This window comes from Eulemur rufifrons, chromosome 16, assembly GCF_041146395.1.
Source record: "Eulemur rufifrons isolate Redbay chromosome 16, OSU_ERuf_1, whole genome shotgun sequence".
Classification (NCBI taxonomy): Eukaryota; Metazoa; Chordata; class Mammalia; order Primates; family Lemuridae; genus Eulemur; species Eulemur rufifrons.
Window position 1 is genome coordinate 3,642,845 of NC_090998.1, and position 26,124 is coordinate 3,668,968.

General features: G+C 47.6%; 3 protein-coding genes across 14 annotated transcripts; 1 reads left to right on the forward strand and 2 right to left on the reverse strand.

Annotated features, from left to right (window-relative positions):
* Nucleotides 1–2,287: 2,287 nt before the first annotated feature.
* TEX52 (testis expressed 52) lies at nt 2,288–4,046 on the reverse strand. The gene is made up of 2 exons (XM_069490030.1): nt 3,975–4,046; nt 2,288–2,842 (listed from the first exon to the last, which is right to left on the reverse strand). Exons 1-2 carry the CDS (start codon nt 4,044–4,046, stop codon nt 2,288–2,290), a joined length of 627 nt encoding a protein of 208 aa, XP_069346131.1.
* Nucleotides 4,047–4,707: 661 nt separating this feature from the next.
* Nucleotides 4,708–17,298, reverse strand: FOXM1 (forkhead box M1). Of its 12 annotated transcripts, none has more exons than XM_069489324.1 (9): nt 17,041–17,298; nt 15,015–15,563; nt 14,282–14,430; nt 12,540–12,731; nt 11,482–11,610; nt 10,759–10,803; nt 10,108–10,177; nt 9,768–9,943; nt 4,708–6,722 (listed from the first exon to the last, which is right to left on the reverse strand). In XM_069489324.1, exons 2-9 carry the CDS (start codon nt 15,514–15,516, stop codon nt 5,697–5,699), a joined length of 2,289 nt encoding a protein of 762 aa, XP_069345425.1. In that variant the 5' UTR covers nt 15,517–15,563; nt 17,041–17,298; the 3' UTR covers nt 4,708–5,696. The 12 variants fall into 12 exon arrangements, with proteins under 12 accessions (XP_069345425.1, XP_069345424.1, XP_069345423.1 ...); XM_069489323.1 differs by having other exon boundaries at nt 10,108–10,180; XM_069489322.1 differs by having other exon boundaries at nt 14,282–14,433.
* A 76-nt stretch (nt 17,299–17,374) lies between these two features.
* RHNO1 (RAD9-HUS1-RAD1 interacting nuclear orphan 1) lies at nt 17,375–24,768 on the forward strand. The gene is made up of 3 exons (XM_069490783.1): nt 17,375–17,405; nt 22,038–22,289; nt 24,086–24,768. The coding sequence occupies exons 2-3, from the start codon at nt 22,122–22,124 to the stop codon at nt 24,641–24,643; spliced, it is 726 nt and encodes a 241-aa protein (XP_069346884.1). The 5' UTR covers nt 17,375–17,405; nt 22,038–22,121; the 3' UTR covers nt 24,644–24,768.
* The last annotated feature ends 1,356 nt before the right edge of the window (nt 24,769–26,124 follow it).

Consider the following 26,124-nt stretch of genomic DNA (forward strand, 5'->3'; position numbering starts at 1 on the left):
TCCCCCCTTCTCTGCTAATGGGAAGACCAGGGAACTCAGTGCAAGTGGATTCCAACCTAGATCAGTTGCACTCCAGAAGCCCTGCTTTCTCTACCATCACACACATTTATTGAGTGCTTACTGTATGCTAAGCACCATGCTAAGCTCTTTTTATAGATAATCATATTTTTCTTGTACTGCTTTCATAGGACATCATGTTTTGTTAGAAGTTGTTTGAAGTTTGTTGAACATGTATGGTTCCTCAATTAGACACGAGGGGAAGTGGAGCACAGTGGTTAAGAAGCAGCTCTGGAGCTTCACTGCCTGGGTTCAAATCCCAGCTCTGCCCATTGTCAGCTGTGTGAACTTGGACAAGATACTTGAGCTCTCCATCTGAGGTGCGCCCCCTGTAAGATGGGGTTAAGAATAGTTCCTATCCAGATGGTCCTGGGGGATTAGATGAAGCAGCTAAGGTGACAGGAACAGCAGCTAACGTGACTGGAACAGCACTGCGGTCCTGAGGAGTCCTGCGAGCCTTACTCCCCTTTGCCTGCCTAGTGTTAGCACCTGTTAATCACCAACAAACCTCATTGCAAGGACAGCAGAGAGAAGCCTCAGTCCTGACTACTCTCTCAAAGTTACCAGCCTTTGCTGTCCTTTTTTTTAAAGATTAAAAATCTCCACAGCCTTCCCCTCCAATCCTCAATGTTTCGGTTAATGCCCTTGGGATTGGCATTTGAGACATTCCCTCTTCATTTCCCTGCCTCCCCCCTTTCCTGTTACTCCAGCCCGGTGTCCACCGGGACAGCAGGGAAATATCTGTGCGTTCTCACGAAGGCAGGTGCGGAGGGTGTGGGGGGAGCTGCAGGGTTCTCCAACAGCTCCTTTCGGTTCCTGTCTGCTCAGAACACTCAACCCTGCCTGCAGGGCTCCAGCCCCTCCTTTTGAACTGACAGCAGGCGTCTGCCCTTGCAGCCCTGAGCCCTGATTTCCTCATGCAGCCTTCCTGGGTGGGAACATTCCAGCTCACTGCAGTCCCTCTCTTTTCTGAATTTCTGTAATAACATGGAATTTTTGTTCGGTTCCTTTACATATTCACTAACCTACTTTATCCTCACCTGGTGAAGCAGGTATCTATGATTCCCACTTCATCAGTGATGGAATCAAGACTAGAGAGACTAAGCAACTTGCCAAAGTGGTGCAGTCTGGACTCTAATCCAAGCCCTCTGGGTCCAGCTTTCATTTCAGTTCTTTCCATTAATAATTGATTTCCTCGTAACACTCACTGTCACCAGCCATGGTGGCACATGCCTGTAGTCCCAGCTACTCGGGAGGCTGAGGCAGGAGGATTGCCCAAGAGTTCTGGGCTGTAGTGCCCTATGCCAGTCAGGTGTCCGCACTGAGTTTGGCACCAATATGGTGACCTCCCAAGAGCGGCAGACCACCAGGTTGTCTAAAGAGGGTTGGACCAGCTCAGGTTGGAAACAGAGGAGGTCAGAACTCCCGTGCTGATCAGTAGTGGGATCTCGCCTATGAATAGCCACTGTACTCCAGCCTGGGCAACATAGCAAGACCCTGTTTCTTAATATAAATAAATAAATAAATAAATCCCAAAACACTCTCTCTGTCTCACATTTTGGACAATTTGCACATGTAGACTTACTTTGATAGCTATCTTTTCTTTTCTTTCTTTCTTTCTTTCTTTTTTTTTTTTTCAGGGACAGGGTCTCACTCTGTTGCCCAGGTTGTAGTGCAGTGACATGATCATTGCTCACTGCAACCTTGAATTCCTAGGCTCAAGTGATTCTTCCGACTCAGCCTCCCAAGTATCTAGGGTTACAGGTGTATGCCTGTGCCTGGCTGATTTTAAAAAATATTTCATAGAGATGTGGTTTTGCTATGTTGCTCAGGCTGGTCTTGAACTCCTGCCCTCAAGCAATCCTCTTGCCTCAGCCTCCCAAAGTGCTGGCATTATAGGCGTGAGCCACTATGCCTGGCTGGTAGCTATCTTTTCATAAGCTCCTGGTGGGCAGGGACTGAATCACACTTCTCTGTATCCCCAGTGCCTAGCAGGTATTAAGTGCATAGTTGTGGCCCCCAGATTTTAGCTAAATAATTCAGTGCCTCGACTCACTGTCCTTCCTTTGCCTCCACCCCACCCACTCTTCCAGCTACACTCAGAAAAGAGAGCTTGGTTTTCAGATGACCAGAAGTCGGAAGGTCAGAGACACCAGAAACAGGAACCAGAGGGAGGAAGGGGTTGCCTGCACACGGCAGGCTGGGCGAGCCCCTGGGGGAGGAAGGCATCTTACTTCTTGAAGTTCGCTGGGGGCAGGATGTTGCCGTGGGCATCGAGTGGAGGTGCCCTTGCTTGGCTCCTCAGCTTGAGCTTCTCCGCCTCCTTCAGCTCCGCTGTCACCCTGAAAATCACCTGCTTCTTCCTATTCATGTCCACAAAGATGGGAGTACAATGGATGAAGGTAAGGAAGTTGCTTCGCCCCATCCGGGAGGGAGGGGGAATGGGGGGCTCTGCTGGGGGCTGGCGGTGGGCATTGGAATCGATCAGCCAGCGCCAGACATTGCTGTCGTAGGGCTGGTCAGGCCTTGAGGGGAAGGCAGCAGGCAGACGCCCCACGTCGAGCCACGTGTGAAAGCCCCACGTGTGCTGGGCTGCGTCCTTCCAAGGGTGGATTAGCCGATGCCGCACCTTGGACTTCATTTCTGTGCAGGGCGGCGGCTTCAGGGCCAGCTGGTGGTAGGCTTGCCGGCGGAAGCCAGGAAACTCCCAGGACTCACCGGGGCAGAAGAACTCACGCTGAGCCCACGTTTGGGAGATCGGCAGGGACTCCTGGGCCTGGACCATCTGGGGAGACAAGAGGGAGTCTGGGGATGGCTGTGCCAGCAGGTTGCAGGGCGTGGTGAGGCGCTCGCTCTCCTTCCCTGGCACAGCTGGAGGAGACAAGCCATCGGCCTCCTCCAGCCCCGATCCTCACCTGGACGCTGACGGCCAGCAGGGAGTCATCTTTCTGCCCCCTCCGGCCTTGCTCTGTATCACTCTCACAGATCTCTCATCTTTTATCTTGGCTTTGATTTCCCACCCTCTGTGCTCAGCTTTCACTCTTTACCTTCGCCCCCCTTCTCCATTCTGGTGCCCCCACATTCCTGCCTGGCCCCCATGCTCCTCAGAGGGTACACCAGGCCTGAGGAAGTCATGAAGGGAAATGCCCCATAGACAGTCCAGTGTAGACACCCATCTTCACGTGCTCCTGGCCCTCGTGACATGCCAGGAAAGTCCTCCAGAAAACGGGGGCTGAGTGTTTTACCATCCCGGTGTCCTGTTACTCTGTCATCAGTGTTTTCCTCTCATTTCCCATGAAAATGCAAGTATAGAAAGCATCTAGAACGGCAGTTCCTTCCGCGTTTGCACCCTGCTCCTCAGGAAACACACAGCAGCAAGTAGGTGTCGACACTGCGCTAAATACTTAGCGCATTTCACTTAACCAGCACAACTCTATGAGCAAGTATTGCTATTGTCCCCATCTCAAAGGTGCAAAAAGCAAGAGACAGGGAGGGTAAGTAACCCATGCTGGGTGCCAAGTGAGTGACAGCTGGGACTTATACTGTCTGTGCTCCTGCTTGGCATGCTGTGCTGTGTGAAATGGCCTTACTCAGCACAGTGCTCGGCTTGTGGCCTGGCCGTGACAAAAGTGCATCTTTTAAAATTTCTTCTCCCTCCTATCCACCCCTGGGACTTTTCTTATTCCCAAACCCCACCTGTTTCTTGAGCCTGGTCCCCTACGTCATTTCTGCAGTGGTCTAACCAGGCGTCTCCTCCGTTCTAGCTCCACGTTCACATTATCACAGAACAGAGGGAAGACAGTGGAGAGTTTACGTGCCAGGAGGCCTGCCGCCCAGGAGAAAGCATGGCCCACCACAGGACAGCCCGTGGCCCAGCAGGGTGCAAAAAGGTAGGCTGCAATGAGCCCACCCCCTACCTGCAGGAAAGGTTCTTTGACATGGGGTGGAGTTCTCAGCCCTCCGAGTGATCTTTGCAGGTTACTGGCCATTCTTCTTCTGGGCCTCAGAGCCAGGAGGGAGGCTCTCCTCCCCAGGAGGAGAAGCGCTTTCTGGCACCATTGTTTGCTGCTGGGGTTGCTATGGTGATGCTGCCTGAGAGGTAATGCAGGGAGGCCTTTACCACCCTTACCTGTCCTTGGAGACTCTTTGGTCTCTGGGGCCCCTGGTGGCATTGCAGGCCAGACAGGCAGGGGATCCTGTCTTGTAAATTCTGACCGGGAAAGATGGTATCAGCAGCAGTGTCTGGGGAGGGATTGCCTAGGAAGGCTCCAGATGAGGCTCCCAGGCCTCAGGGCGGGGTAGGGGTGGAGGTGGGAAGGAGGCACCAGGACTGGGCCCATCCTTCCCTGATGTTCTGGGGGCCTGTGCCTCCTGGCTTTTCTCTCACTGAGGAGCCTCCAAAGACTAAGCTAACAGGCAAGTACGGAGGTTCCAAGGAACAAGGTCACGGGAAAGCTATTTCTGTGTGGGAAAGCATGTGTGCCTGTGCAGACTGCGGGCGGGAGGGGTTCACGCGACAGCCTGTGTGTGCTCCCTCAAGTCGCTTCAGGCCTTGCCTCTTCCCAGTCTCCACGGTCTCCGTCATCACCCCCTTTCTTTTCCAACTCCTCCTCGTGCCTTAGGGACCAGACACCAACAGACCAGAGACCAGCACTTCCACTCTGGATTTTATTGAGCAGGTAGTTGCAGTAGTGTTCTTGGGCTGGCTCACGTTCACGCGGCCAGCCGGGCCTAGGGTGGCTCTTGGCAAAGCTGAGGTGCGAGCTAAGGAAGCCAGGCAGGTCAGGGGCCCTTCCAGCCTTCTCAAGCCTCTGCCTGAGTTCTCATCAATGCTAGTCTCCCTGGCATGATTAGGGACATTATCAGGGAAATATCTAATGGGGGCACATCTGGGTACCCACACTCTGCCTCAGATGCATCTATCTCCCCACCCTATGTTCAACTCTCGACCCAATACAAAAAGACCTTTTTAACCAGGATTTCTTCGTGCAGGAAAGCTGGCTTGGAAACGTGGGGAGGTGGGAGGGAGGAGCAATAAGAAGGACGCTGGCAAGCAGACCTGCTTGTCTGAGTGCCTACAATAAAGAACCCTCCATCCAGGTACCTTGGCCTGGAAGAAAATGTACACTGCAGGTCCTCCCTTCTCTAGGAACCAAAAGCAAGGAACAAAAACAAACGGAAACCCCTGGTCATCCTACCCACTGTCTGGCAGTCTCTAGATAATGATCTAAGGAAATAAGCTTACATTTATAATTAGAGGAGAATTTGGAGAATTTACACTATTTACAAGAGCCACACTGCAAGGATCAGGGAAGGTGAGAGACTGCTGGGCACAGAACGGAAACAGTTTGGGGAGTTCCTAATCTCTTGTCATCGTTGCCATTGCCATTCCTACCCTTTAGCTCCTGGCAGGGAGAGTAGAGGAATCAGATTCTCTTGGGAGCATAATAAGGTCCCAGCAGCAGCCAGGGCATGACTGCTGCCTTGGCATAATCAGGCAGGGTAGAGCGAGGAGGAGAGGGACGGCCCCCGCCTGCTGTCCTCACTGGGAGGCTTGGGGTGCACGGAGCCTTGGACTGCCAAGCCACATGAGCTCCGGGGATGGTGGACAGCTTGAGCACAAGGGCAAGGCCAGGTCTTTACCGAAGCTCAGGAATGAACTGGGACCAGTTGATGCCATCAGGGCCCAGTGGGTCCTCCTCCAGGCCGGGGAAGCTGATGTCCAGCAGGATCTTGCTGAGGCTGTCATTCATTGTGTCCAGAACCAGGCCTTCTGTCAGAGAACGATTGGCTGAAAGGCTGGGAGCCTGTGGCTCTGGGGGGCCTGCCTTGGGGGCCTCGATATCTGTGGGGCAAGAGCTGCCAAAGGGGTCAGAGGGGAGGTCAAAGGGTTCTGAATTGAGGAGCTCTCGGGGTGAGTCAAAGAGGGGAACACTTTTCAGCGGGGTGGTGCTGAGATCCATCAGCCCCAGGGAGTCAGGCAGGGGGCCAAAGGCACTGTGGGGGGTTCGCACTGGGCTGAAATCGAGCCCTCCCACTTTGGCTGGGGGTGTGAGCTTCCAGGATTCAGGGGTTCTGGGGAGGACAGATTTGCTCGGGGTAGAGGAGATGGGCAACATCTCCTTAATGGGTGTCTTAAAAGGTCCTTCCTCAGCCTGGGAGTAGCCAAGCTGGGCGGCAGGCTCAGAGGAATCTGCTAGGAAAGGAAACTCTGCAGCACGTTGGGAAGTGTTGGGGCCCTCTGAGAAGAGCAGCTCAGGCTCATCGAGGCAGGGAGGCAGCAGATGCTGTTTCCTTCGAGACCGGCTCATTTCCCTCCTCTCCCTGCGTTTGATCACGAGCATTTCCGAGACACACTGGGCTGGGGACTTGATTCCGCTGTAGGACTTCTTGGACTTTGGGGTGGGAGAGAGGGACGAGTCTTCCCAGGAGTGAGATGATTCCTCTTTGAAAGATGGGGACAGGGAGGGCCACTCTTCCAAGGGAGGGCTCTCCACTTTGATGGGTCTCACTAAGTGCTGTGTTTCCTCCCCAGGCTGGATTTCTTCCTCCTTGATGGACTGAACTGGAAGCAAAGGAGACAGCCCTTCTCCAAGCAGGAGCTTCTCCTCTTTCACTGGTCCTGCAGTGGGGAGAGCGGCTGCCCCCTCATCAGCTAGCAGCACCTGAGAGGGAAGCAGAGGTAAGGTGAGAGGGGGCTCTCGAGTCAACTCACCGTCACCAGGCAAGACACAAAATCAGGACAATAAGTGACATACTGAAACTGATCCTCTTTTTGTCTTTTTAAAGTCTTTAAACTCTGTTAAATACGAAAATATACTATATGATGAAGGTGGTAGTTCAATTCCGGGGGTAAATGATGAGAGCCTATAATATGGTGCTGGCATAATTAGTATCCATCTGAGAGAAAATAAAATTGCATGCCTATCTTACACCGTATACAAAGATTTACACATAAAAATTAAAACCTTAAAACCATACAAATCCTGTAAGAGAATCTAGGAGACTACATGTACAATCTGAGAGTAGGAGTGACCTTCTTAACCAAGACTGGAAACCCAGAAGCTGTAAAAGAGAAGAGAGACATATTTGACTACATAAAAACGTACAATTTTACTGTGGCGAGAGATACCAAAAACAAAGTTAAGAAACAAACAATAGAACTAGAAAAATATCTCCAGCATAAAAGACAGGTGAATATTTTAACAACAAAGAGCTCTGACAAATCAGTAACAAAACCTTGTGCAAAAATGGGCAATGTCCATACGTAACCAATTCATAGAGGACAACTCCAAGTGACCAAACATAACAAGAAGATGCTCAAACTTACTGATAAAGATAAAATTATAAAGGAGATATAATAATTTATATACATTAGATTGACAAATATTAAAAAGACTAGTAATATAATTGCTGGCAAAGATATAGATCTTGTCACATATTGCTGGTTAAAATGTGAATTTTTTTTTTTTTTTTTTTTTTTTGAGACAGAGTCTCACTCTGTTGTCCAGGCTAGAGTGAGTGCCGTGGCGTCAGCCTAGCTCACAGCAACCTCAAACTCCTGGGCTCAAGCGATCCTCCTGTCTCAGCCTCCCGAGTAGCTGGGACTACAGGCATGCCCACCATGCCCAGCTAATTTTTTCTATATATATTTTTAGCTGTCCATATAATTTCTTTCTATTTTTAGTAGAGATGGGGTCTCGCTCTTGCTCAGGCTGGTCTCGAACTCCTGAGCTCAAACGATCCGCCCACCTCGGCCTCCCAGAGTGCTAGGATTACAGGCGTGAGCCACCACGCCCGGCCTTAAAATGTGAATTATTACAGCTTTTCTGGAAAGCAATCTAGCAATATTTAGTAGAATTTAAAATACCTTTTCACTCAGAAATTTCACATCTGGGAATCTATCTCATAGAAATAAAAGTACTAGGAAGAAAGATACTTGCAAAAATATTTATTGCAATGTCATTTATAGGGCAAAAAACTAGAAACAAAATGTGCCCATAAAAGTGAAATGGTTGAAAATTTTGTGGTATAGCCACATCATGGAATATTATGTAGACATTAAAAAACAATGAATTAGAACTATGCCAAGTGACTTGGAAGAACTTCCATGAGGTATTTATTGTCGAGTTAGAAAAAGACAGATTTACAAAAGTGTGTGCAATATGATCACATTTTCAATGTTCTATGTGTTGTATGTGTGCATATAAAATGGCTATTGCTACATATATGTATATTGTACTAAGAGCATGGATAAAATAGGGAAGAAAGCATACTAAATCATCAACACGTGTTATCTGGGGAGCAGCGGTAATATGGGTGGGGGTCGGAAGGGAAGAGGGAGGGGAGCCAAAAAGGAAAAAGGGGCGGGGGGAAAGAAACTACTGCATTAAAACCAGAACAGTTTACATGCTACAATCACATTAATGCATCTATGCAAAATTATGTATGGTGTATTTTATGTATATTTTAAAAATATTTTTAAAATATTTTTAAATTAAAAAAATAAAAGCAAACCCAAGTCACTCTAAACTCCAGAGTCTACGCTATCTCCAGCTCACTGGAGTGGGCAGGGGGAAGCCCTTCACTTTGGTTTCATGTCAGCCCCTGTTCACAAATCCCTCTCTGCAGGGTTATGTGTGGATTTGATGGCTATCTCAGTATGGTCTAAACTTACCCTCCCACCTTCCCCTCAAGCTGTGCTCAACCAGGGGTGATTCCCTACCCCCCCAGGGGACATTTGGCAATATATGGGAACATTTTACTTATCATACCCGGGGGTGCTACTGGCACCTAGTAGGGAAGACAAGGGATGCTGCTACACACCCTTCAATGCACAGGACAGCCCCTCCACTGCCAACAAAGAATTTACCAGCCCTGAATGTCAACAGGACTGAGGCTAAGAACCCCTGAGCTAGACTGACCCAGTCACGCTACTACTACCAGGTACAAACTGGCATTTCCTGCCTCCCTGGCACTGCACATTGGCATGCTCTCTCCACACCTGTTTGCTTCCCCAAACCCGCTTCTCTCTGAGACCTCCCTCCCCTGTGAACTCTTCCTTAGCCAGTCCAGCCCATCTATCACAATCGCCCTTGTCTGAGTTTGATACACTCATCAGGCATTCATAGGCCTTTTGACACCACTTCCACTGTAATCTAAATTCCTTTTCAGCTCTTATAATGCTATTACCTTCTTCTATGTTTTCTTAATTTACTTTTTTTTTTATTTTATTTTATTTTATTTTTTTGAGACAGAGTCTCACTCTGTTGCCCAGGCTAGAGTGAGTGCCGTGGCGTCAGCCTAGCTCACAGCAACCTCAAACTCCTGAGCTCAAGCGATCCTCCTGTCTCAGCCTCCAGAGTAGCTGGGACTACAGGCTTGCACCACCATGCCTGGCTAATTTTTTCTATATATATTTTTAGCTGTCCAGATAATTTCTTTCTATTTTTAGTAGAGACAGGGTCTCACTCTTGCTCAGGCTGGTCTCGAACTCCTGAGCTCAAACGATCCGCCCACCTCGGCCTCCCAGAGTGCTAGGATTACAGGCGTGAGCCACCGCGCCCGGCCTTCTATGTTTTCATGCCTTGTCTACCCAACTAGATTTATAAGCTTCTCAAAGAACACTTAGCAGAGTGCTTTGGAGGCTGGAGGTCCAACATTTCTAATCGACCGGAATCTCTCTTCAGAGAAAAGCCGAGGACGCTTACCTTGGGGGCGATGCGGACTCGCTTGCTGTGGCGGGCGAGCTCCGAGCTCATGAGGGAGGCCGCCAGGGGCAACGGCACCTTTACTGAGGGCTGCAACACCAGTGACTGATTCACTGGGAACTGGATGGGCACCAGGTACGAGCTGACCCGAGGTAGCAGTGGCTTCATCTTCCGCCCTAGAAGGGAACAGCAGTGATCAGGAGCCGGGGACCAGGGTGCACCCTCCTCAATCTCAGGGCTCAGATCCCTTTGAGCTGGGAACAGCATCCTGGCATCTGATTCCCTGAAGATACGCCCCCCAAGCAAGGACCAGGCCTGACGCCCACTTTGCCATACTAACGTGCGCCCAGCGGGAGTTCAGTTTTGATGGTCACATTCCGGCGGAGCTCAGGATTGGGTCGTTTCTGCTGCTGCTTGTGGCAGATGGGGAGAGAAAGAAACCTGGGTTAATAAGGTAAGGGGGGAAGGCAGAACCCCACTAGCTGCTCTGGTACCGTGGGCTTGAGCTAACAACAGCCCAGAGAGAAAAAGCCGACCTGAGGGGGTAGATGCAGGTGAGCAGTCTCCAAAGCCGTGGTTAGTGGGAAGGTGGACAGAATACAGACATACGACGGCAGAACAGTGCTACCGCCTCACCCGCGTGTCCTCACCACCCCCAAGGGATGCTAAAGCAGGTAGCTATACAGGTGGCAAAGAAAAGCCAGGTAGAAAAGTGAGCTTCGTAAACGGCTGCTGCAGCATGCTCTCTGCCATGCCCTGCTCTGCTCAGCACAGCTTTGAGATGCCCGGTGGGAGGGGAAGAAGTGGGCACATGCCCAGCAGCCTCGAGTTCTCACTCCCAGAGCCTCAGGATGCTCTGTGTTTAGGGTTGGCAGCCACATGGCAGTAGACTCCCTTCCCCACGTCACATCTTGTCTCTGTCCACTAAAGCCATGCTGAGCAGTGAAAGGAAAACAAGGCCAAGCCCCAAGCCAGACGGAAAGAATCTTACTGATTCCAAGTGCTCGGGCAATTGTGGAGACCCTGGGTCCAGTGGCTGGTGGCGGCCAGGCATTGTGGGAGAGAAATGAGATGAAGTTACCACCAATGTGGGCAATCTGACCAGACTGGGAAGAACATCTATTCCTGACTGATGCCGAGGGACACCCCAGACAACTGTGCCTCCCAGAAGAAGGGTTATAGCTACCAGCAAGCAGCGTTACAGATACTCTAAAATCCCAAGACAATACTTTCTGAAAAGATGTTCTGGTGGCTCAGCTTCTGGTTTTCAGCCTAAAGAAGGACTTTTTTAGAACAAGGTTTCCCAGAGTTTCTCTATAAGAATCACCTGAGATGCTTGTTAAAAATACAAATTCCCAGGCCCATCCCAGGCCACTGAATCAGGAGCCCCAAAAGAGGGGCCTGGAAAACTGTATTTTAACAAGTGTCCCAGGCAATTGTTATTCACAGGAAAGTTAGGGAAATGCTGCCCTGGGAAGTCCTCTCTTTGGGATCAGAACAGTCCTCCCTACGCACTGGTCTAGCACAGAAGTGTGATCTTTGGTATCTGTCAATTGTACTTAATTCAGTGAGTTTCATGCAAGTCACTAATTGGCTGGCTGGCTTCTAACTCTCCCCTGGTCAAATGAGAGCATCACAAGGAGAACTTGTTTCTTTTTAAGATGGCTACCATGACCTCCACCTCTGGCCCTATTTAGATGAAACCAGAACTCACCTTAAACACCTGGTCCAACGTTAAGTAGCGATTGGCACTGGGGTGAATGGTCCAGAAGGAAACCTTGCCATTGGCAGACGTCTCCCGAACAAACATGTCATGGAGAGAAAGGTTGTGGCGAATGGAGTTCTGGAAGAAGAGAAAGACAAACAGCCATCAGCCACTTTATCTTCAGAAACATCACCTTTGAAACAAATGGGGAAATAAGCCTCAGGCCTCTGGCTCTATGCTCAGCACAGGCTTTGTCTGGCGTCCTGTAAACTCACCTGTTGGCACCTCTCTTCCTGACACTCCACCCTGCAGAGCTGTCTACCTCGACCATGAACCCATTTATTCTACGGGGTGCCATCCTTAGGGTGGTGACAAAGGAACTGCCGGGATAGCTGTCAGGGGCTGGGAGAGGGGAGTGAGGCTACGAAGCCGTGATCAATAGCAAGATAGGTGGGGGAGAGAAATTAAGAAACTAGGAAATTAACGTGACACAAGAGTATGAAGTTAAGAGTTCTACTGTGGTGAAAACAAAGCAAAACAAAGCAGTCCTGGCTTGGAAGTGACAACCTGTCAGAAGACCTCCTTTGTGCTCTGACACTGACAAACTGTGTGAGCTGCACTGACTCCCACGCATCTCAGTGTTCCCATGAATACAACGAAGGGCAGATCCCTGCCCTGCTAGAAATGATATTTGACCTTACAGGCGATGAATCTTGGGTTCTTCTTTTTCTTCAAGATCTTTTCCTAAAACTATCATATTATACTTAGCCACTCCAGCTGCCGGTATCTAGGACTGCTGCTCAGTGTAGCACGAAGGAAGGCTCGGGTGCTACACTGAAGACTCTCCATAAAACTCAGGTAGTAACAGATGAAGTGTTTACAAGGCTCTTATTAAACATTTTGCCTGGATTCAGTAGGATCAGGTCACAATCCACAAGATACATTTGTTTATATTTCTAGCATCCTTTGCACTTAACTGCTGCCCTGGATACAAACTGCAGCACAGCACCAGAGACAAACTGTCAGGCCAGAGTGACCTTGACTTTGGTTGTTATGGGACATATTACCTTCCAGCCTGGCTTGGCAATGTGCTTAAAATAGGGGAAGTGGTCCTCAATCCAAGTGTAGATGTCTTTCAGGGTCATGCGCTTCCTCTCAGTGCTGTTGATGGCGAATTGTATCATGGCCATGTAAGAGTAGGGCGGCCGCTCAGACACAGAGTCCTGCCAGGACATCGATGCTCCTGAGGCCTCCTCAACCTGAGGGGTATGAGAAGCCAAAGGGAAAGAAAAAGGAATGACACGGAAGAGTTCACAAGAAGGACCCCCTTGAAGAGCTGGGCCCCTGAAGAACATCCCCTGAGAGATCTTTGTCCCATAGAATGGCACTAGAAACAAACCCTTTGAGATCACTATTTCAGAGAATAAAATTTTAGGATTGGGGCCGGGCGCGGTGGCTCACGCCTGTAATCCTAGCACTCTGGGAGGCTGAGGTGGGCGGATCGTTTGAGCTCAGGAGTTCGAGACCAGCCTGAGCAAGAGCGAGACCCCATCTCTACTAAAAATAGAAAGAAATTATATGGACAGCTAAAATATATATATAGAAAAAATTAGCCGGGCATGGTGGTGCATGCCTGTAGTCCCAGCTACTCGGGAGGCTGAGACAGGAGGATCGCTTGAGCCCAGGAGTTTGAGGTTGCTGTGAGCTAGGCTGACGCCACGGCACTCACTCTAGCCTGGGCAACAGAGTGAGACTCTGTCTCAAAAAAAAAAAAAAAAATTTTAGGATTGGAATAAATCTTGGAGATGATCTATCCTAGACCCCAGCCAACAAGGAACTGTTTCTCTGTCATCATTCATTTTGCTGAAAATATTATCTAATAATAAGAGAAAGGCCAGTCCCTTCTAGTTGAAACTTCTCAGGAGACTTTGGGTATATACTTTGATTCTCAAAGGATTTATTTTATACTAAAACCAGGCTGATTTTTCAGACTCGAGGGTCAAGAGACCTAGGTCTTAGTACTATTTCTATTCCTGATGTGATGTGAATAAACCCATCTCATTTCAATGTTTATTAGAGAGAAACATTCCCAAGAGCACGGGACGGACAAATGTCTGCAAAGCATACATTTTGCTAGGTCTTAGGCAAAGATCTGGTCATTCACATTTTTAAAAATCAAGATATAACTTTATAAACTACACAAATTTTAAGTACACAGCTCAGTTAATATTAACTTATGTACACATGAATGTAAATTTTCTTTTAAAAGTTGTTGAATGAATAACAGGTATATACAATAGAATCTAGATGTATGATAGTGGCAACTACAAAAAAAATAAAAACACCCAGACTATACGATTGGGTCAGATCAACCTTGATTGCTCGGTAGCTATTTAAAATTCACATCTAACTCACTTTATTTCCTGTTAATGTTATATCTTCTAATAAAACTATCTTGTTATGTTGTATTCAATTCATACTGTTGAGCAGTCTCTTTGAAGTTTATGTGGCTTCCCAAACTAAGACCTCTTCATTATTTCCTAAATACCTACTAAGTACCTACTAAGAGCAGAAAACTAAACTCAGTGCTGATGAGAATACAGAGTGAGCCAAGGGAATCTGCCCTCATGGAAATTTCAGATGGGGGAAAAAAGATCCCAGGCAGAAAAGTAGCTCAAAAGTTATACAGAATAGCACGAAGCAGAATGCTAAGAACTTGGAGATCCTGCTGCAGCAGGCCACTTAGTCCATTTCCCATCCTAGAAATTCCCTGCACTGTCTCTGACTTTCCTGGTGAGTGACAGTTTACCTTAACCGGTCTCTGCTCCACGTGACAATTCTCCTTTTCTTCCATCTCTTGCTTGATGCCACAGGATCCCAGTCCATCAGAGCTCATCTTCCCAAGCCACTGGATGTTGGTTAAGCTGTTGTCGAGAGTGCAGCTTGCTGCCTCACTGCCTGCTAGAGGGGAAACAATCCAATGCCCCACTTAGCTCCGCCTGACCACATCCAGTAGGCCCATCAGAATTGGTGGTTAGGGAATCATCCCTCCAGGACCTTAGGGTCAGGGAACCATGCTGAATCTATTGTGGCTCTAAGTTACTCTGCCCCATTAAACATCTCAGGAGAAATTCAGGAGCATAGTTCAAATTACATTTCAATCTGAGCCTTAAAGATCAATCAAGGCAACCTTACAAAAGAGCTATTATCTGCACAAAAAGGTCACTTTTCCTCCTCTTGTTTCAGTCTTCTCCTTTATTAAGATGGAGAGATTCCTACTTCCTTATAGGATCAGTGGAAAGGGTAAATAGAAATAATAGCTCCTTTTCCAATATAATGAAGGCAATACAAATGCTAAATTATAACTGCAACCTTTTCAACAATACCACAAAGTATCTAGGTCAAAGTTTCAGGGTGAAAACAGACCTTCCCTCGCCTCAGGCTAGATGCCTGTCTGTTGCAAGCAACAGGACTAACTGCAGACCTTGCTACCTGAGAGGAAAGGCTGTGCTCCTAACCCCTTTGCCTTGCAGACCACATACCACAGCTCTCTTGTCTCTGCCCCAAAACGGTTCCAGGTGGTCTAGGAAGATTCACGTCCCCAGTTGCAGGTTTTGGTCCCAACGTCTCAGTGATCACTTCTGTCTTCTTAACATCATTGCTGGTTTGGGCTTGAGGCTGGAGTCCTGGAGGATGAGTTGGGGCTCCCCCACAGCTGATGAGGATGAATTTGTTGGGCCCACTGCTGCCACTCTCTTTGCCTTTGGCAGTCAATGCTGTGATGATGCTTTGGATATTGGCATTGTTGGGGATGGCCACCACCTGGGTATTGGGCATGGTGGGATGGTTAATAATCTTGATCCCAGCTGGAAACTTGCAGGAGTTCAACTCTGCCACCTCCTTGGAGGTCTGTGCTTGACTAGGCTCCTGTTGGGCAGGGACTCTCTTAGGTTCCTCCTCTGATGTTTCACCTGAGGCATTTTGAACAGGAAGGGGCAGCCTCCGTCTTTTGAGAATGAGTGGCCGACGGGGGCTGGTTTTCATTATGAATCTATGTTTTCACTCTCCATTGAGAATCATAAGCATGGACCCTGGAAAGTGCAAGGAGCAGCAGGATGTCAGATTTGTTAGACTGAAAGGTGTTCCTCTTTATATGGCTAGGTGCATGAGCGCAAAGGCCCAGGTGAATGCTCCTTGAGCCTCTGAAAAGATCTCAGTCAATAAGATGAGGCCTATTGACCAAAAAAAAAGCTAAAATTACAGCAAATAGAAGCAATTCAAAAGGCGAAAGGGGGGCCAGCATGGTGGCTCACGCCTATAATACTTGTGCTCTGGGAGGCCCAGGTGGCAGGATTGCTTGAGGCCAGGAGTTCAAGATCCAGCCTGGGCAACATAGTGAGACACTGGTCTCTACAAAACAAGAAAACATTAGCATGCGCCTGTAGTCCCAGCTACTGAGGAGGCTGAGGCAGGAGGATGACTTGAGCCTAGGAATTGGAGGCTGCAGTGCGCTATGATTGTGCCACTGCACTCTGGCCTGGGCAACAGAGCAAGGCCCTGTCTCACAAAAGTATATTTTCTTTCACAATTTGCAGTATATTTACATAATGCCATTTTAGTACTTGCACGTGGTTATACATATTTTACTTTCTAAGAATGCTTTGTTGATTTTAATAGATACATGGAACACTACTACTAAATAAAATTGTATAATCCTATTTTGAGGTACTTTGAGATACAGAGGAATTGGCTATTTCTTTTTTAGGATACCTACTACCTCTCCAAAAATGATGGCACTTCTTTAACATTTGCCATTCACTTAAAGGTCACGGGCACTCCCCACCCTGCAGCCTCTTTTTTCTTTATATCTAGGTTCCTTCTACTTGCAAATCTCAGTTTTACTTTCACCTCTTATCTCTCCAGGCCTCCCTCCCTCCCCCCATCAATCAGTAGATACTATTCTTTTTCCATAGGATATCTAAGTCTTAATTTTCTCTTCTATTTACTGACCAGCCTCTTATTATTGCCAACTCTTTCTGGCCCGGACGACTTCCAGAGTGACTGTTCTGACTCCACCCCCATCCTGAAAAGGAAAACCTCGCTATTCTCTGCAACCAGGAGCAAGGCCCTGCAATAGAGTAGGATGGAGGCAGTGTTGCCTAATGGTGAGAGCGCCTGCGAGTAGGGGAGTGTGTGTGCGGGTTGATCTTTGACTCAATGCAGAACAAGCTTTGTCTTCATCCCAGCCAAGTCCTCACTAAGAAGGCAGGCCACCCCAGCCCTCCCGAGCCTGTGGGCAGGGTGCAGAGGTCAAACTTCCAGGAAAGGCCCAGGGGTGCTTTGAGAAGGAAGTGAGAAGGCCAAGACCAGGAGGTTGGATGCAGAGAAAATTTGCACCATCTCGCTCAGACCTTCCCGTGTGGCCCCAAATTTCCACTTGTGGCCCGGGCCCCGCTGCTACATGTCGTGACCTCCGCGCCGCGAGGACTTGCGGAAGCGGCGCCCGAGCCCCTGCTCCCTGCCACTGGCCAGGCCGGGCCTCGGACTCCATTCCTGCGCCCCGCTCACCTCCAGACTGCAGCCGCCGCCGCCGCTGCCGGGCTGTGGCTCGGAGGGCGGGCTCCGGGCTCCTCCAACCTGGGGGCCGAGCCAGGGCCCCGGACAGGGACTCGCGCCGGGCCGGCCGGGTCCCCGGCCGTGCGGGAGGGGTGGGAACCCCGGGGGATCCCGGGAAGGGAGGGGGTCCCGGCCCGGGGCCGGGGGTGGGGTCCGGGACGGGAGCTTTCAGTTTGTTCCGCTGTTTGAAATTGGCGCCGGCGGAGCGTTGCGGTCACGTGACGGGGCGTCGCCAATCGGCGCCGGCCTTGTCTCCACGTTCCGGGGTCGAACGCTCTGCGCCCTGACAGGAGCGGCGGCCGGGCCTTGCCGGGCGGGTAAGGCGGGCCGCAGGCAGGCTCGTGGGGGGAGAGGTGGCTGTAGAGAGTCGGGGACCAGCCAGAGGGTTCCCCGCGGCTGGGCTGGGTGAGCGCAGGGACAGTCTGGGGACGCGCGGAAATGGCGCGGGCCGGGTCCGGCTCCCTCGGTCTACTTTCCCTTCCGCTCCCCGGCCCCTACCCCGGCGACACGCCCCCTGCGTCCCCTCGGGGTTTCTTACCCCTTTAGTGGTCTGTTTTAGTTGATGTCCTTCCTGAGGGAAGTTGTTCCTCGATTAACGATGTCTCGATCCCCCGACTGGGCTTCTTGAGGGCTGCGTATGATCTTGTTCAAGTTTATTCCATCTTAAGAAAAAGTACATACAATCTTCAAGTACTGACCTGTCTTTTGCTCCCCTCCCAAAGCCATGCCTTTAGATATAATAAAGTGCTTTATTTATTTACTTATTCAGTTGATTTTGTTGAGCTACTATGTGCCAGGCACGGCCAGGCCCAATGGCAGACAAGGATTCTCCTTCCCCTGAGCTTACAGTCTAATGGAGGGAGAGAAGAACATTTTCAAAGAATCAAATAAGCAAATGTAGAAATATAACTGTGACCTGACAAATTAGAGGTCACATTAAGGAGTTACTAGGTAGAACAGGAAAGGCTTTTCTGATGAGCTGAAGCTTGGTGTGAAATCTGATGCCTTTTACAAAGAAGGAAGGGAAACCGTCTTAAGCAGATGGAATCATATCTGCAAAGGCTGTGTGGCAGAAGAAAGCATGGTGACATAAGGCTGGGCTAAGAGACCTGAATGGAGTGTGGTATAGTTGCAGAGGGATCCAGAGGAAGCCGGGCCTTAGCCATACTGAAGAGTTTTGTCCTTATCCAAAAATTAAAGGAAGCCAATCAAAACTTTAAGCAGTCCGGGCACAGTGGCTCACACCTGTAATCCTAGCACTCTGGGAGGCCGAGGCAGGTGGATCGCTCAAGGTCAGGAGTTCGAGACCAGCCTGAGCAAGAGCGAGACACCCCCCCCCCCCCCCCCCGTCTCTACTAAAAATAGAAAGAAATTATCTGGCCAACTAAAAATATATAGAAAAAATTAGCAGGACATGGTGGCACATGCCTGTAGTCCCAGCTACTCGGGAGGCTGAGGCAGGAGGATTGCTTAAGCCCAGGAGTTTGAGGTTGCTGTGAGCTAGGCTGACGCCAGGGCACTCACTCTAGCCCAGGCAACAAAGCAAGACTCTGTCTTAAAAAAAAAAAAAAAGACTTTAAGCAGAAGTGAGTCCAGGTCAGATTTGTATTTTAAAAGGTCCCCCTGCAGGGGGTGCCAGAGTGGATTAGAGTTGACCATTTAGGCTATTGCAATACTCTAGGCAAGAATTGCTAGAACTTGAAGAAGGTTGGTGGGGAGAGAAAGAGAGGGAGAGAGAGGAGGAAGGGTGAGAAGAACTTTATTGAAGACATGTTTTAAGAGGCAAAATTGACAGGGGTTGATATTGGGTTGGATGGCAGAGGAAAATGTCAAGGTTTTTGGCGCATAACTGAAAGAATGATGCCATTCCTTTCCAGGGCCCTGGAAAATAATCACTTTGGGGGAATGATGGATCATGAGTTCAGTTTTAAACATGTTGAATTTGAGGTGCATTTGAGACATCTAGTTGCTATCAAGTAAGCAGTGCGATATATGGATCTTGGGCTTAGAGAATTCTAAGATGAATATCTGAATACTGAAGTCATCTACTTCAGGTGGTTATTGAAATGTGAGCAGATGAGATTGCCTAAGAAAAATGTATAGAGTGAGAATGGCTCCAAAGCACAGCCAGAGGGGAAGGCCTTAGATAGCAGAATGGACTGACCTCTAATAAAAGCAGAAAGAAAGAGGATGTATGCAGATATATATAGGTTTGTATGTTTGATTTCTGGAAAATAAGAGTATTTCCTTTGGTGTCTTCTGTCCTTTGTATTGTTTGTCAAGTAGGAAGTAAGGTCATTTGTTGAATAAAAAGGGGTTTCTGAAGTTTTAAGAAAGTGGAAAAGTTTTAAGATAGCCTTTGTGAAAAATGAATTGATCGAGGAAACAGCAGGATTACTGAGCATTACAGTGCCCATTTGAGGCTGGTGACTTTCAATAAGTCATGAATTTCAACACTTCTCCCTGTAGCCATTGCTACCACTGCCATCTCTCCATTAGACTCTTGCAGGAGCCTTCTGAGTACCCTGCTTCCTTTATCCACCCCCCTGTCTCCTCAACCAGCTTTTCTCACATGGTGCCCACCTAGAATAGAGTGTCTTTTAAAAGTATAAATCAGATTGTGTCCCTTCCCTGTCCAGAACTTTTCAGTGGTTTCCTATCACACTGAGAACAATTAAATCTATAGTCCATAACCCTGTGCCATTTGAACTGCTTCCACAATGTCCTTACTGTTTCTTGAACAGGTCAGACATGGTCCCACCTTGGAGTCTTTGCACTTACTATTCTCTCAGGCTGGAATATTCTTCCCTCCTGTAATTCCATTGCTTGTTCATTCTCCTTTCTTCATTCAGGTCTTTGCTCAAATATCAATTCTTCAGATTGGTATTTGCTGACAACCCTGTCTAAAATAGCACTCAGTCAGCTCAACCCCTTGTCCTGTTTAATTTTTCTCCATACCTTTATTACTTCCCAACTAGAGTGTAAATACCATGAAGGCAGTGATTTGATTTGATTTTGTTCTTTGGTATATATTTTCAGTACCTGGAATGGTGCCTAGCACACAGTAGGCACTCAGTAAGTATTTCTTGAGTGAATGAATGAATGAACAAATGGATATATTTATTACCTTGGTTCTCCCTAAAATGTTAGTTCCTTGAGGGTAGAGACTTTGTCCTTCTTCTTCTTCCTTCTTTCTTCTTCCTTCCTTCTTCCTTCTTCCTTCTTTCTTCTTTCTTTCTTCTTCTTCTTCCTTCACAGCTCACTGCAACCTCAAACTTCTGGGCTTAAGCGATCCTCCTGCCTTGGCCTCCTGAGCAGCTGGGACTACAGGCGAGCGCCACCATGCCCTGCTAATTTTCCTATTTTTTTGTAGGGATGGAGTCTTGCTCTTGTTTAGGCTGGTCTTGAACTCCTGGCCTCAAGTGATCCTCCCGCCTCGGACTCCCAGAGTGCTAGGATTACAGGTGTGGGCCGCTGCACCCGGCCTTTTTTTTTTTTTCCCTTTACCTGTATCACAACTGCCTAGTCATATAAGTCAGAGTATATTATATTTTGTGGGTGTTGATTGAATGACTGAATCATGAATGTATAGTGGAACCAATTTGCTCTGTTGTGTGACTTTCCAGCATGCGCAGCTGCACCTCCCATTTACCCTTCTACCTGTTGCATCAACCCTGTGTCCCACCCTTCCATCGAAGAAGCCCTTCTTAGAGCCGATCTGGTTACTAGATCCAATGGACACTTTTTCAGACTTTTATTACTTTCTGGGTCCTGTTGACCTGCCTCTGTCTTACCCTCCCATCTCCACTGACACAGCTCACGTTTCGGACCCCATTATTTCTCAGATGGCATATTGACCTCCAAACTGGTCCCCCTACGTCCAGGATACTTGTTCTCTCTTTCATACTGCTGCCAGGATTATCTGTCTGAAAGACACAAACAAATAAAACAAATATGGCATTTATGAAACAACTGAAAATGTGAACACTGGCTGGGTATTTCATATCAAGGAATTTATATATATATGTGTGTGTGTATGTATATTTAATTTATTTAGTTGTATTAATGGGAATGATAAAATGAGAATATATATTCTTCAATGTAATCCAGGGGTAGGGGAAGTAGATAGGTGTATAGATGGGTCAGGATTGGCCATGGGTCACTTGTTGTTGGAGCTGGATGATGAGGACATAGAAGCCTATTATGTTATTCAGGCTACTTTTGTGTATGTATGTTCAAAATTATCAAGGGTGAAAAATTAAGGAAAAAAAACCAAGTGTGATCACATCCTTCTGCTTGAAAGTCTTCAAGACTAAAGTCCAAACTAATACGGCCTCACCTGGTTTTTTTGACCTGACCCTAACACCATGTTCAGCCTCAGTTCTTGCCATTCATCTATTCATACTCTGTATCCAGCTACGCTGAGTTTGTAATTCCCAGAATTTACAATACTCCTTCATGTCTTCATGCCTTTTTGTATGTTGTTCCCCAGGCTGGAGTGCTTTTTTGTCCTAGCCCTTCCAAACCTAAGTCAGGTGTCTCCCTTTCCAGAAAGCCTCCCTGAAGTGAATGAAAGTATACTGTATTCTCATATTGTATTGTAATTATCTGTCTCCCTCTGCTAGACTCTCAGCTCCTTGAAGACAGGTACTGCTGTGTGACTACAAGTGCTTGGCACTTAATAAACAAGTGTTGAATAAATGGTTATTCCTCTTTAAATTCCCAGCACCCAGCATGGCACTTAACACATACTAGTAAATGTTAATTGAATGAATGTTGTTAAATATGAATACTGTGTTTTTGCCTGGTGGTGTAGGTATAGGAAGCTGTGTTCCCCGGAACCTTGAGGTAGGAATGGTGGTTTATGGTAGAATTGGCTGGCAAAGGATCAGGAAGAGCTGGGGAATCATCTGAATTATTTTCTCCCAGCTTTTGTTTTTTCTCTACAGGCACGGGTTAAAATTGGAGCCTATTTCCCACCCTGAAGACAAACAGCATCATGTGGTTTCTAACTGCTCTTCATTCACCTATTGATGCCTCCCAGAAAAAAACGGCCCCAACGTTCCCAGAAAGCCCGGCTGCTATTCCACCACCAACCACTGGAGGGCCCCAAACACCGCTATGGATCACCACAGCTTCCCATCACTCACACTCGACAGGTGCCTAGCAAGCCCATTGACCACAGCACCATCACTTCCTGGGTAGGCCATGGGATTCTTACTTTGAGTTTTACTCTGTTAGACTTTCCAGCATGCTGACTTTTCTGTCCCTTGAACCAGAGCCTCCAAAGAATAAGAAGATTCATGAGGACAGGGGCAAGGAGGTAATGTACTCTTTGTCTGTGGTAAGCCATGTGGTATATCTTCTTTTCTCAATTCAAACTGAGGAATGGGGCTGGGAGTGGTAGCTCACGCCTGCAATCCTAGCACTCTGGGAGGCCAAAGCGGGCGAATTGTTTGAGCTCAGGAATTCGAGACTAGCCTGAGCAAGGGCGAGACCCCGTCTCTACTAAAAATAGAAAGAAATCACATGGACAGCTAAAAAAATATAGAGAAAAAATTAGCCGGGCATGGTGGCGCATGCCTGTAGTCCCAGCTACTCGGGAGGCTGAGGCAGGAGGATCGCATGAGCCCAGGAGTTTGAGGTTGCTGTGAGCTAGGCTGACACCATGGCACTCTAGCCCCAGCAACAGAGTGAAACTCTGTCTCAAAAACAAAAACAAAACAATAACTAAGGAATGGCTTAGATGAGATTGGAGTCCTATCCCTCCTTCCCACCTCCATCCCTCTGAAAGTGTTCACTGTAAAAGTTTTTCACTCAGTAACTGGGTAAGAAAGCAAGACGTGTGAGAACAAGTAAAAAATGAGATTGTTCCTTAAATTTCATGTGAAAGTGGAATATTTAGCCAGGTACTCTATTTACTGTTCAATGGATTGAACCTTGAAAAAAAAATCCACAAATATGGCATATGTTATATTTTCAGTTTAAACGCCCTGGGGGCCGGGCGCGGTGGCTCACGCCTGTAATCCTAGCACTCTGGGAGGCCGAGGTGGGCGGATCGTTTGAGCTCAGGAGTTCGAGACCAGCCTGAGCAAGAGCGAGACCCCACCTCTACTAAAAATAGAAAGAAATTATCTGGACAGCTAAAAATATATATAGAAAAAATTAGCCGGGCATGGTGGCACATGCTTGTAGTCCCAGCTACTTGGGAGGCTGAGGCAGGAGGATGGCTTGAGCCCAGGAGTTTGAGGTTGCTGTGAGCTAGGCTGATGCCATGGCACTCTAGCCCGGGCCACAGAGTGAGACTCTGTCTGAAAACAAAACAAAACAAAACAAACAAAAAAAAACGCCCAGGGAAGAGAATATAACGACTATACAGTAGGGAAATAGTGTAGCAACAGGGCCAGAGAAAAGCATTAGCTCTGCATAAATGTGTTTAATAAATATAACTTGTTCAGGACTTCTTGGAAGAACCATAATACTTGCTTCAGGATTGTGGAAGAAACTTAAACATTAGAATCTTATGGGTGAGAACAGGAATGAACATTTATTGAATACTCATTATGGGCCAGGTCCTCTGCTAGTTGCTTTTTGTACATGATCTCACCCCCTATTGTTAGACTCAGCCGTTCATTATTTCCTGAGGGCCTTCTTTGTCCCAGGCATCTGCTAGGTACTGGGGATCAATGGTGAACAAGACTGCTGGTCCCTGCCCTCATGAAGTTTAAAGATAGTTAAATAACTTGCAGCATATGGTATGACACATTGAAAGAGGCACTGTCCGCTTTCTTACAGATGAGGAAACAGAAGACCAGAGAGATGGAATAACTTGCCCCAAGCTTTCTATTACTATGCCATTAGACAGCTATTTTTGTTTTGTATCCATTAGTATAGTGGGATCCCATTTAGGATTCTGGCTGTAGTTTTCTCTGTTAGGATAGTACTTGGTCATTGGCTTGCCTCACTTTTTTTTTTTTTTTTTTTTTTCAATGTTGAGATATCACCTGAGTTTGATACAACAGCAGAAAGCCAGTTCCCAGCCTACCGGAAACATCATTACCGAGACCAGGCAAGACATTCAAGTCGAAAATCTACCACCTCCAAGTTTCCACGTCTAACCTTTGAGAGTCCACAATCTTCTTCCATTTCAGAGACAGTGGAGATCCCCTTAATGAAGAAGTGCCCCAATCAATCAGAAAAGGACAATTCCAGAGGACCCTTAGTTCCAATGCTCAGTCCCCAAAGTTGTGGGGACCTGTCAGTACATGCACTTCAGAGTTTCCCTTATGTGTTCATTCCCCCTGATATCCAGACCCCGGAGTCCTCTTCTGAGAAGGAAGAATCTGTTCCCCCCGAACAGAAGGAAAATAGCCTTCCAAGCTGCTCTCTTCACACTACTACTACTAGCAGCCCAGAGCCTGGGCCCATTCTGGTTAAAGACACCCCTGAGAACAAGTATGGAATAAAGGTCACGTGGAGGAGACGACAGCACCTGCTTGCTTACCTCAGGGAGCGAGGGAAGCTGAGCAGAAGCCAGTTCCTTGTGAAAAACTGACTACTTCTCTCATCAACAGTCTCCAGAAATTGCTGATTTTCATAGAGTTGCTAAAGTCACTTTTCTGGCTCTCAAGAGTATATAGATAAAATAAAATGGAAATAACACAAATAGAAAAAAGGTATTTTAACTAGAGTCCTGGAGTCATAAGGGAATTCAATTCCCTGATTTGCTTTTTAAGATACCTTGTGTCATAAACTGTTCACTTCATATTTTTCTTGTATTAACTGTTTAAAATGTATGTAAATAAATGGTTGCAGAAAGTTTTTAGAGAACCCTGCTTCTGTCAGTGCAGCAATATTGCCCCATCCACAAAATGTCCTTCTTTCTTTTTTTTGAGATAGAGTCTCACTCTTTTGCCCAGACTAGAGTGCCGTGGTGTCAGCCTAGCTCACAGCAACCTCAAACTCCTGGGCTCAAGCGATCCCTCTACCTCAGCCTCCTGAGTAGCTGGGACTACAGGCATGCGCCACCATGCCCAGCTAATTTTTTCCTACATATTTTTAGTGTCCAGCTAATTTATTTCTATTTTTAGTAGAGACGGGGTCTCGCTCTTGCTCAGGCTGGTCTCAAACTCCTGAGCTCAAGTGATCCTCCCGCCTTGGCCTCCCAGAGTGCTAGGGAGGTCCACCGCGTCCGGCCTCACAAAAGATCTTTCTTAATTGTTAACTTAAACCATTACTCATTAATCCTTTAATCATCTCACTCAAACTAATTCATTCAACATTATATATATATATTTTTTATTTTTTTCTATTTTTAGTAGAGATGGAGTCTCACTTTTGCTCAGGCCAATCTCGAACTCCTGACCTCAAGCTATCCTCCCACCTCGGCCTCCCAGAGTTGTAGGATTACAGTCATGAGTCATTGCACCTGGCCCACATTTTTTTTTTTTTTTTAATTGAGACAGGGTCTCTTTCTGTTGCCTGGGCTTAGAGTGTAGTGGTGTCATCATAGCTCACTGCAACCTCAAACCCAAGTGATCCTACTGCCTCAACATCCCGAGAAACTGGGACTATAGTCACATGCCACCATGCCCCGCTAACTTTTTTGGTTTTATGTGGAGATAGTCTCACAGTTTCCCAGGCTGGTCTCCATCTTCTGGCCTCAAGTGATTCTCCCACCCTGGCCTCCCAAAGTGCTAGGATTACAGGTGTGCTGGCCTCATTCCACAACTCTGTCAGGCTTAATGGCAGCCTCTTCTATGACTTGATGGGTGGAAAAAAATCAAAGCAAACGGTGACTTTTTCTGGTTGACTGCCACCTCTGCAACCTTGGCTCACCTGCTGAAAAGGCAAGATGAAGAAAGGGCAGCAAGCCCTGCTTTTAGGGACTACATGGGATCAGGAGAGATAAAGGGGACACAGATGAGTTTCTTAGGTTTGCTTGTGTTTTTGTTTCCAATCAAAGAAATCTGTAAATATTAAATAGGGTAGGAACACAGTCTCTTATAGTAACTGTTTAAACTGCATGTGGAAAGT